Source organism: Octodon degus, unplaced genomic scaffold, assembly GCF_000260255.1.
Source record: "Octodon degus isolate 3935 unplaced genomic scaffold, OctDeg1.0 scaffold00036, whole genome shotgun sequence".
Taxonomy (NCBI): domain Eukaryota; kingdom Metazoa; phylum Chordata; class Mammalia; order Rodentia; family Octodontidae; genus Octodon; species Octodon degus.
Window position 1 is genome coordinate 8,280,211 of NW_004524612.1, and position 11,689 is coordinate 8,291,899.

Consider the following 11,689-nt stretch of genomic DNA (forward strand, 5'->3'; position numbering starts at 1 on the left):
TCTGTCTGTCTCTGTCTCTCTCTCCTCTCTCTCTCTCTCTCTCTCTCTCTCTCTCTCTCTCTCTCTCTCTCTCTCTGGTCAGGTTCATTCTCTTTGTCTTATTAACTAATCTAATATATGGACTGATGGACTGCAGTATCTCTAAAGGATTTGGCTCCGATGGCCCAGAAATGAAAAACAAGCAATAAAGCCATGGGTGCAAATATGGGTAGCCTTGAGTGATTTTGTGTCCTGAAGTTGCAATCTTTTCAAAAGTACAATTTTAAAATCACAAAGGTCCTTGTCTCCCTCCTTTTCACCTATCTTTATTCCATCTCCCTACCTCAATCCCACAGCACTCAGACCACACACAACTACACCAGAAACATTTTAATGCCACAGAGAAATCTGAAAGCTGCATTCATCCCCTGGGGTCATGGGACCCAGGCTGTCCCCACAAGGGGCCATCATCCAGGGCGACTTGTGGGCATGCTTTTGTCCTCTGCCCTCAATGACCCAGGCTCCCATTAGAGCCAGGAAATAGAGGGGGAAGTGGAAAAGGAGTAGGAGGAGGCGAGTCTCTTCACGGTACTCTTCCTGTTCTGGGCTGGTGATTCACCCAGAGGGGTTTGGGAGGGACAATCCATGGGCTAAAAAGCCTGGCTCTGGAAGAGGCAGAGGGAGGGGTCCTCTGCAGGGGCCAGAAGACTCACCAGCAGACGTTACCAGAGGGGGCCCTCTTCCTCCCTGGCTTCTGACCCCCTTCCTGGAGTACACTTCAACAAAGCCACACTTCTCTCTCAGTGCACCCTTCATTTTGGGCCCTTCTTAAGTACAACATTGTCATACTCAGTCCCCTGTGGCCAGCCCAAAGCAGAAAAGTCCTTCTGAGAGCTACTGGGGCCTCCATCTGCTGTGGCCTTCCTCCTCCATGCCTGCCCCCAGGACTCCTGTGGGGTGTCATACAAGGACAGGGTGGCCATGCCCTCAGGCTCATCATATATGTGGTCAGGTGCAGGGGCTGAGGGCTCCTGGATGCTGTCATACAAAGGGTCTCCCCGGAGTGGGGAAGGGCCTGCCAGGATGCCCGGCAAGCTCTTAGTCAGCGAGTGGGCCACTGCATCAAAGGGCACGGCATACTCGCCCTCAGGGGCCCGTGAGCTGGCAGGTGCCCGTGTGCTGGCCAAAGGCTGCGGTGGGAGGGAGTCATGGGGCTGGGAGTAGGGGCTCTCAGGCTGGGGCGGCTCCATGGGCACTGCGGGCGCTGTAGCCTGTACAAGCGGCGGCCCGGGAGGGGCTGCATTCTTCTGGGCAGCAATGGCATCTTCAAGGGCCAGGAAGATTTCGTTTCCTTGCCGGGTCTCAAACTCAAAATTGCCCTCTCCAGAGACACAGCGCCGGCCAGCCTCGAACGAGAAGGTCACCTGCAGCAAGGGGAGCTAGGGGTTACTGACAAGCCCCAAGACACACCTGGCCTCTACCAGAACTGTCTGAGCCTTCCCCAAGCCCTCCTGGTCATGTTTTCCCCTCCTTTGTCTTCATTTCTCTCCCTCCATCCAAGTGTGGAGCTGGGCGTACAGGTCATCCTTGGAAACGCCAGTCACGCATCCTCCAACATCTCCCTGCCTCTCTTCATTCTTCCTTCTCCACCTCCTTCTCGCCCAAGTGCTTCTTTGCAGCTTCACCCCTTTTCCCTCCCAGCTGTTTCTCCAGCACCTCCTGTCTTCCTCTGGTCCCTTTGCCTGCCTTTCCTCCTCCAGGCCTTTCTCAGCCCTCTGCTGCTCCCTCACCATCTTCTTTCTTGGCTCTCTTTCTATTTTGTGCTGCAGATGGAACCCAGAACCTCAGGTATGCCAGGCAAGTGCTCTACCTCAGATCTACAACCCTGGCCCTTTCCAAAGGTTTTTTTGTTGTTGTTGCTGGGGTGTTTTTGTTTTTGTTTTTGAGACAGATCTTGCTAGGGTGCCCAGGCTGGACACAATCCTCCTACCTCGGCATTCTGAGTAGCTGGTGTTACAAGCATGTGCTGCCACACCCAGATGGACTCACCCGTTCTCTCAAGCTGTCCCAGTACAGCCCCTCACTCACCTTGTCCCGCCCAAAGCGCCGAAGAAACCTGTAGGGCCAGTCATACAGCTGGGTGCCTGGCTCGGGGCCACCCCAAAGCTCCAGGGCGCTCACCCCAGTTCGGAGAGTATAGGCTCCCCGGAGCCTGCACCGCTCACTGGCCTCTGTGGGTCTCACAGTCACGATGAATTCCTTGTGGAGGACCCCTGGGCAGGAGAAGAGAGAAAACAGCTAATGAGAAAGCCTCTCCCTTACTCCCCATGGGCTATTCTAAGTGAGTGTGCTCCAAGGTGTTTAGAAAACTATTATCCACATACCTGTGACCCCAGACTGGATCCTGGCATTCCCCCAAATACCAAGTGCCTCAACCTTAGAAGGCACCAATGCCCTGAGCCACGCTGCCCAATCTTGAGCCCACATCCTTCCTGCTACTGTTGCCAGAGCCACAGCGTGGTCTCCTCCAACCCATCTCTCACCCCAACCAGCTGCTTTGCCCCCAAACCTGCCCTCACATGGTGTTCTGTGTGGTGGGGCTCAGAGAGAAGACAGCGGACAAGGACTCTCGTGTCCCCAACCCAGAGGACACACAGGTACTGGGACCTCTGGGACCACAGACACCTTGCACAACCACACCCACTGAGAAAGCAATTGTTTTGTTCAGACAACAGTTCAGGATCTGACCACAGAGGGTTCTAGAACAGGGCCCTAGCCTACCTGTCCTATCAGCAGGGCCCAGCAAGAAGGGGGGACCAAAGGTATCATTCAAAGCAGGCTGCCCTCCCCACTCCCCCCCCCACCCCCACTCCCATCTTGGGCAAGGCCCGGAAGCCAGCAGGAGAGGCTGATAAGGGGCCAGCAGAAGACAACCACAAAGCAGGAAGACTTGGGGGGCAGCCCCACACCTCCTCCCACAAGAACCTGCAGAGGACAGTGCACAAACAGCCCCCCTCACCTGCGGCTGAGCTGCTATACAGGTCATTCTCCATGCAGGGCCAGCTGCCCTTTTCCTCAGGCCCCAAGGACTCCTTCCTCTGCCCCTAGGGGGGAGGTCCAGGTCTCACCATCAGCGCCCATACTCAGGCTCCCTCTGGCCGCAGCTTTTCTTGGGCACATGCCTAGCCTGCTGGCCCTGTCTGCCCCTGGACTGGGGTTCCCCTACCAAGGAAGTACCCTGGTATCCTGACCTTGACTCTTCCACCGCTTGCCCACAGGAAGTATCTAGCACTCCCCTCCCCTGTGTGTTGCCACCCCTTCTGCACCCCAGGGTGACTCACAGGGAAGGCCAGGAGGCAGATGGCCTGCATCCAGTCATCTCGCTCTGCACTGGGTGCTGCCAGCAGGTATGGACGCTCCTTGGTCTCCAAGACAAAGGCACTGGTGTCCCGGGGACTGCTGGCCTCCCCGCCCCCCTCGGCCACCCGCAGGCAGTCACTGAGGCGGATGACCTTCCGGGCAGCCTCTCCTCGGCGCAACTTTTCTGGGCCCTCATGCAGCTCCAGCCGGGCCAAGGCGCAGCCTGACTCTCCATACAGCACAGCCGAGAAACGGCGCCACTTCTGAGCCAGGCATGGGAGAAGGGCACCAGGAAGGGTCACCAGGGAGGGAGAGATGGTGACCAAAGGGGAAAAGAGAAGCCACCGGAGAGGGACTGGGGTGGCAACAGAGATGGGGAGAGGGAATGATCACAGTACAGCAAGTGGCAGAGCTGATAGCAGTGACTGGACTGCAGGGATTCCAAAGCTGGAGCAGAGCCTGGCGTGCCCACAGAGATCTGCAAGGCCAGCAGAGAGTGCCCAGGACATGGAGAAGCACACCATGCTCCTCAGGTATGCAGACTGCAGGAAGACAGGCAGGTGCTAGGCTAGGAGCACCGGGAGGAATGACAAGAATGACCCTGCCGAGACACCATCCTCACTGTGGAAGGGTCTGAAGGAAACCCTGGCCCCAGGAACTTCCCACTCCCCTCCTTCCACTTCACTCTTCTTTTTTTTTTTTTTTTTTTTTTTTGTGTGTAGAACCAGGGATTGAACTCAGGCCCTTGCGTTTGCCAGGGAAGCACTTATTCCACTGATCCATCTCCCTGGCCCCTCGCTTCACTCTTGACAGACTGAGCCACGAGGAGGGAGCAGGGAGCTGCCTGGGCGTGGGTCAGTGAGGGGAAGGACTTCCTCTTTCTGAGAGGGCAGGGAAGCAGGAGGTAGGACCTTCTGGGGCCCAGGCTTAACCCAGCCAAGGCCTCCCCACCAGGGTGTGACATGGGGAAGAAACCCCTACTAATGCTGAACTGTGCCACAACTCTTCCCTCCAGTCTCATCCAAGCTGTCCCCATGGGAAGCCAACACAAAGCGGGGGACCCAGACAGCACCCTCCTTCCTCCCCCATTTGCACACAAGGACAAACAGCTCTCAGCAGCCAGCAAAGAACACACTCTGGGGACTGCTTTGAGGCCTGGCTTGGGACACAAGCATCAGTAAGAAAGGAGCCCTCCCAAGGGCTCGTCCAACCTGGTGGCAGGCCTGGCCCTACAAGGGTTGGGTATCACATACCCCTCCACCCCAGGAATTTCTGGCAGTTCCCCTGGTGGCACTGGCTCGCTGGGCCCAGCCCCAGCCTGGCCTATCTCTTACCTTGCCGAAAGTCTGCTGCTGCTGGAGATGCAGAGAGCCCTGCTTCACAGCCACCTCCTCCATGCTGACCATCCCAGAGGGCCTCCTGCAATCCTGCTGTGGCTCTGGCCCTCCTCCTCTCCTCTCTCTTCTCCGCCCGCGTTCCCCCTTCTCTCAAGTTCATTTCCTCTCTGCCTAGGGTTTTCTGCACTATTCTAGTCTGCTTGATGACGACAGGCAGATAGGCCCTGTGGTTTCTTGCTGTGTTCTTTTTTTTTTTTTTTTTTTAAGAGTGAGTTTCATGCTCAAGCTTCCTGCATTTCCAGTGAGTAACACACTATTTCCAGAAAAGCAAAATTCAAGCACTTCAGTAAGGGACAGCTCAGGTGCAAAAGCTCATATGTGGAGTGGCTAGCCCACAGGAACAAAAAAAAACAGAAACCAAATTAGACGGTAAAACTAGTAGCACAGGCTCAAGCTAGGGGCCAAGCGTGGCAGAGCTGGAAGAGACCTACTACAACTTACTAACTGAAAAAGGGGGAAAACTGAGGCTTGGGAAAGTCTGAGGGACTCCTTTAAGACTACCAAACCGGAACCCAGGTGTCTCAACTGAGAGAGAGCTGAGCCACATGCACAGCACTGCACCCAGAGACCCAGGGAACTTCACAAGTGTGCACCCAGCCCGACACCACTTCACACGTACACAGGTGCACCTGTTCCACCTGCCCTTCCCTGCCTGCCCACAATGACACGCTCAGTCTAAAATCCAAACATGCTCTCTGGAGAAGGGACGTACTCCCCAAATACATCTCAACTGTTAGATTTCACCTTGCCAACCCTCATAAGCATTAGAAAGACTCTCAGGGTCCTTTGGATTTTGTTTTTTTTTTTAACTGAGAATTGAATTCAGGACCTCTGCACTGATCTACAGCTATAACCTTCAAAATTTTTTGAGTCAGGGCCTTGCTAAGTCACTTAAATTTCCCTGGCTGGGCTAAAAGGTGCAATCCCACTGCCTCTGCCTTCAGAGTGCTGAGTTCACAGGTGTGCACCATCACACCTGGCTCCTTGTTATGGTTTGTGTCTAGTTGTCCCTGCAAAGCCTCATTCAGTCATAGGGTGGGGACTTTTGAGATTAACTCATGATCCACTGGGATTACGGGTTTTAGTACTGCTGGGATTATGCGTGTGAGTGCTACTCCCAGCCTGGGGCGGAGAGCCTGAATGCAATGTAAGGGAGACAGACTTCATCTCTGCAGCCATTGTTGCTGCTACTCCTCCATTTTGCTCTCTGCTCTTTGCCACCGCCATGAAAGGTAGCTCTCTGTGCTGTACCGCTCTGTCTTGGAGCCAGCTGAGTATGGACTGAAACCTCCAGTGACTGTGAGCTAAATAAACCTCTCCTTCCTTCATTTTGGGTGTTAGGTATTTGTCCCAGCAACAAAAGAAGAGTAACTGAGATACTCCTCTAGAATTTAATTTAAATTACAGTAGCCTCATAGTTCCTAAAGGTCTAGTCCCATTTCTGAATATGCATTCATATCATACTTGGATTGAACCAAGAGCCTTGAACTGAGCTACATTCTAGCCCTTTCTATATCTGAAATAGGGTCTCACTATATTTTGAAATAGAGTCTTACTAAGTTACTAATTTCCCTAGACTGAGCTTGAGCTTTTGGTGCGCACCACATTCCCAGTTCAAACCCACCCTTTCATCAGCCACACTATCCCCTGACAAAAGGCAGGGAAGGGAAGGACACACCGGCTTGCAACTTGCCTAAGATCAAGCAGCTGGGCTGAGTCACACAGAGGTGGTTCAGGGAGAGAAGGAAGTAAAGCCCAGGGCTCCCAATGTCTAGTGCAAAGTCTCACTATTGTTTGCCCTCAGTAGAGTCCAGACTCCATGCAGGAAGGTACATTGTTTGGGGAAAAGCCAAGCTCCAGAAGAAATCCACCTTTGAGGCACATGGCTTGCAGAAGCAGTCTGGATAGAGGTTGAGCGCACAACTGGAATCTAAGAATTGGAGTGACGCTCCTGAGGTCAATCTCATTAAGTCTGTTTATACAACTGGGCCTGTTTCCTCTACCACAGGGTTCTGTTGCCTTGGTGGGGCCAGCAGAGCTGTGTACAATTCAAACCTTCACTTTATGGGCCAAGTGTTGGGCTAAAACAGCCGGTAAGCCAGATGGAAGGCTCAGGGGGCTGAGATGTTCCCCTTAGGCTCATACAAAGCCCAGGGGAGAATCATCAATGTTCTCATGGGAAAACGCATCTTGGGAAGAAGCACTAGGATATGGAATGGAATTGGGCTACACTGTCTAGAGCCCTTCGGCAAAGTCAGCTCTGCTTGGAAGCTGCATGGTCTTTGCCTTGTGGGCTAGCAGAGTGTTTAGGGTCACCTTGGGGGGCTTCCAGGGCAGTGCCCTTCACACTTCAGTGTGCAGATCTTGGTAAGAGAGCATGGTGGTGTACATCTATAATCGCAGTACTCTGGCAGGAGAATCAGCAGCTCAAGCCCACTTTGGGCAACTCAGCATATCGGGGAGATTCTGTCACAAAATATAAAATAGAAAGGGCTGGGGATGTAGCTCAGTGTAAAGGCCTTGGGTTCGGGGCCTGCCCCTTAGCTCAGTTGGTTAAGTGGCTGCTTCAACAAAGCAGTCAGCCTCAGGTTGCTGTGGTTTGATCCCCACAACTCCAGCCAGGCACACATGCCCTGAAGGCATTCTGAGCCAGCCCACCCCCCAAAAAAATCCTTCTGGGGGCCTGCCCCTTAGCTCAGTTCTTGCACTTGCCAAGGAAGCACTTACTCCACTGAGCCATCTCCCCAGCCCTAGCTCAGTTCTTTAAGTGGCTGCTTCAACAAAGCAGTCAGGCTCAGGTTGCTGTGGTTTGATCCCCACAACTCAAGCCAGCCAAACCTGCCCTGAAGGCATTTGGAGAAAAAAAAAAAAAAAAAAATCCTTCTGCCTTTCGCAAGGGCCTCAGTTCAATCCCTGGTTACACACACACACACACACACACACACACACACAGCCTTGGATTCAATCCCCAGGTCCTATGGGATGTGAAAAATCTGACATGTAGGTGGGAGGGAGCCCTGAGTTGCTGGCTGCCTGGGTGTAGGCCAGGGCATCTCAAGGAACAAGCCTGGAGGGAAGGTTTCTCCACCACTCAGCTCTCCCTCCCCAAGCAAGACCACAGGGGGGCGCCCAAACCTATCAGATTTCTTGGAAATTATTTAAAACTGGAGGCCTGGGCCCACTGGAATCTAGACACCCCTGCCCATCCATGCCCTGTAGAGAAGCTGGGCAAGTCCTCCTTCTATAGCCATTGTCTGCAGAAGATGTGTAGCAGTACTAAGAGCAACCCACCATCTGTAAAGCTAGCAGGATTTCAGAGGATTGTGAAGTGGAAACACAAACCCATTCAGGGGTCTTCTGTATGACCTTGGGGGAGTCCTGGGAGCAGGGACACAGATATCATGCTGAGAAGTGGGGACCTCAGGGTCTCCAGGAACCAATGGAAGGAAGAAAAATCATCCAGAGGAAAAGATAGCAGTGGTTTAGAGGCGGGGGGGGGGGGGGCCTTGGAATGGACCATTGAGGCTGTTCACTTTCCCTGGAGAAGCAGCGGGGGACACAAAGCCGACCTCAACTTCAAGCCACAGGAGTCTTTCCTTTACAGTGGTTTCTCTCTCCAGGACTCAGAAGCAACCATAGGTCAAAAAACTTTGTAACTTTTTACAGTGATTAGCAACCAAACCTTTAACAGGTAAGGGTTTGTGAGGCTTTCTTTGGGGGCCACAAAGAAAGGAGCAGAGAAGACTGCATCTGATTCTTGGGCAGGCTTGGGAATTAGGTGTCCCCACTGACACTGCAAAAAGTGCACGAGCTACCTATGGGCAGCTCTCAGCACACAGCAAAGTAAGTATAGGGTGGCCATGAGAGAAACGTGGGCCTGAGAAAGATGTAAGACCCAGAAGGAAGCAAGTAAACAAGGATTCCAAAGATCTCATCCCTGTTTCCTGCAACTGTTGCAGGCAGCCAAATTAGAGAGAAATATTATAGGCAGTCAGATAGGGCCAGGCCCACAAGGAGACAAGATGGAAGACAAGGTGACCTGGCAACTCTTGGAAGAGACAGACATTTCCATATGGGCCACACCTGAAGACCAACACAAAAAGAGGAAACACAGCTACATACTTCCCTAGGGATGGGCATTAGGGATTGATATTTTAAATAGGTATCAATCACCTTGAAAGAGCCCTATTGAGTCACTAGCCCACACCAACAGGAGGAGACCCTGTCCCATATTCTTGCCTGCTCACTATGTGACTCACTTCCCCATTTGGTACCAGATTTAATCAATTTTTATCCAGGCAATGATGCTTGTAATCCCATTGGTTGACCATAGATTTGTCCCACCTCTTGTCCACCTAAGTGAGTCCCCATTTTCTCTACCTTAGCCCCACATGATTTTGCCCTATAAAAATAACCTGGAGGGGCTGGAGAGATGGCTCAGTGGTCTAAAGCACCTACTTAGAACAAGGTTGGCAAAGCACAGGGACCGCAGTTCAATCCCCCAGCACCACATGCCAGCCAGCCCCGCCCCCTGGTGGGCAGAACGCCACACACACACACACACACACAATAAATGTAAAATAAATAAATAAAATAAATTTAAAAAAAAAATAAATAACCTGGAACAGACACCTTCCTGGGCAACCTGCTGGGAAGAGGGGGGCTTCTGTCCTCTCTGAGATAGAAGCTTTCTTTCCCAATAAATATTCTACTTTCAACCTCCGTTTGTTCCCAAAATTCAATCTTCAGTTTTAGAGAACACAAACTTGTTCAGGTTGGAAGATCATTTTCCCCTGTAACACACCCATGGCGGCCCTCAGTGACTATGATGGGAGGACTCTTAGAGTTGCACTCCTAGCCCCCTCCTTTCTTCATTTAAGTATACTTATCCTAGGTTTCAGAAACCTAAAGGTACCTGGAGCAAGTTTATGTTCTCTAAAATGGAAGAATGAATTTTAGGAACAAAGGTTATGAGCAGAATGTATTTATTGGGGGGAAGAAAGCTGCTGTCTGAGAGAGGGACAGGAAGGGGGGCCCAACTGGGTTGGACCTGGGAAGCTGTCTCTTCCAGGAACTTTTATATAGGAAAACCATGCGGTGAGGAGGGTTCGAAGGTGGTGAAGACATGGGAACTCACTTAGGTGGGCATGAAATGGGACAAAGCTATGGTCAACCAATGAGGTTACAAGCACCATTGCTCAGGTAATATTGATTAAATCCAGTAGCAAATGGGAAGCAAGTCACATAGCAAGCCAAGTGGGCACAAATACAGGACAGGGTCTCTTCCTGTTGAGGGCTGGGTTGGTTAGTGACTCATCTGGGCTCTTTCAAGGTGACTGATAGCTATTTAGAATATCAATCCCTATACCCATCCCTAGGGAAGTATGTAGCTATGTTTCCTCTTTTGAGTGTCTGTCTCTTTGTGTGTGTGTGTGTGTGTGTGTGTGTGTGTGTAACCGGGGATTGAACTCAGGCCCTTGTGCTTGCCAGGGAAGCGTTTATTCCACTGAGCCATCTCCCCGGCCCCCCAAGTGTCTGTCTCTTCCAAGTTGCAAAGTCACCTTGTCTTCCATCTTGTCTCCTTAAGGACCTGGCCCTGTCTGACTGCCTATAATATTTCCATCTAATTTAGCTGCCTGTAACAGTATACTCATTTTATTATTACCTATTGTTAATCTCTGACTTTCATAGGTACATATAGGGAAAATATAATAGATAGTTTGATAGTCTGCAGTGCTAAGCATCTAGTGGGAACCTAGGAATGTATCTGCCTTAGATAAGGGGGCACTGTTGAAGAGAGAACCCAGCCAGGTATGGGGACACACACTTGTAATCCCAGCACTCTGGTAGGCTGAGCAGGGGGATCACAAATTTAAGTCCATCAAGTGTAGCTTCTCAACAAGATTTGCAAGAGGATTGGATGTGGGGGATTAAAGAGACTAAGAAATCAAAATAATTCCTGGTTGGGTGTGGTGGCACACACAAATACACCCAGCACTCTGAAAAGCTGAGGTAGAAGGAAGAGCTCAACCTTGAGCCACCTCAGGCAATTTAGCAATGTATCTAGACTGTGTCTCAAAGTAGTAGCTGGGGGTGGTGGTGCATACCTTCTGAAGCTGAGGCAAAGGATGGCCTAAAATTCCAGGCCACCCCAGGTTACATCACAAGTTCAAGGCCAATCTGTACTACACATGGAGACCCGTCTCCAAAAGAAAAGGAAAAAAAGTTGGGAGATGATGTGGCTCCATGTAAAGGCCTAAAGTTCAATCTCCAGTGCTGATGAGATTCTGAGAAAAACACTAGGGGGTAGGGGGGACCCCTCTTGGGCTCTTGATATATATTTTGAGCAGAAGGATGAATACTGACAAGGGGAAGAGAAAGAGAACTAAATGTATGGAGCAGGGAATGTGTTTGGCTCACCAGGAAGCTGTAACTGTTATAGGCAGCTGAGTTAGATAAAAATATGATAGGAAGTTAGACAGGACTACTAGGACCTCAAAGGTGCCAGACAGAAGGGAAAAAATCTTGCAATGGTAGGGGGAGACAGGCACCTTCTGTGAGCTAGACCTCGAGATAAAAGATAAAATGTACACACCCACATACTTCTTAAAGATAAACATCAGGAACTGACTTTGTAAATAGGTATCCTTGGAGCTGGGGAGATGGCTCAGTAGAATAAGTGCTTGTCTGGCAAGTGCAAGGGTCTGAGTTCTTTTCTTTTTATTTTTTTATTTTTTTATTTTTGAGGAACTGGGGATTGAACTCAGGGCCTTGCGCTTACCAGGCAAGCACTTATTCTTCTGAGCCATCTCCCCGGCCCCAGGTCTCAGTTCAATCCCCAGTTCTGCCAAAAAACAAAAACAAACAAACAAACAAACAATAAATAGGTATCCTCACCTTGAGAAAGCCAGGAAGAGTCACTAACCCAATCCCCTACAGGAAAAGCCCCTGTA

At 51.2% G+C, this 11,689-nt stretch overlaps 1 protein-coding gene across 2 annotated transcripts; it reads right to left on the reverse strand.

Moving 5' to 3' along the window:
- Positions 1–570: 570 nt before the first annotated feature.
- On the reverse strand, positions 571–4,913 carry Dok2 (docking protein 2). 2 transcript variants are annotated; one of them, XM_023714589.1, is made up of 5 exons: positions 4,674–4,913; positions 3,321–3,602; positions 2,999–3,083; positions 2,161–2,252; positions 571–1,403 (listed from the first exon to the last, which is right to left on the reverse strand). In XM_023714589.1, exons 1-5 carry the CDS (start codon positions 4,743–4,745, stop codon positions 792–794), a joined length of 1,143 nt encoding a protein of 380 aa, XP_023570357.1. In that variant the 5' UTR covers positions 4,746–4,913; the 3' UTR covers positions 571–791. The 2 variants fall into 2 exon arrangements, with proteins under 2 accessions (XP_023570357.1, XP_004630688.2); XM_004630631.2 differs by having other exon boundaries at positions 2,068–2,252.
- Positions 4,914–11,689: the final 6,776 nt, after the last annotated feature.

Coding starts and splice junctions, on each gene's coding strand:
- Dok2 (XM_004630631.2), bottom strand. CDS start 4,745: ATGGTCAGCATGGAGGAGGTGGCTGTGAAGCAGGGCTCTCTGCATCTC. Junction 3,603..4,673: donor AGCAGCAGACTTTCGGCAAG/GTAAGAGATAGG, acceptor TGCCTGGCTCAG/AAGTGGCGCCGTTTCTCGGC. Junction 3,084..3,320: donor TCTGCCTCCTGGCCTTCCCT/GTGAGTCACCCT, acceptor CCTCCCCCCTAG/GGGCAGAGGAAGGAGTCCTT.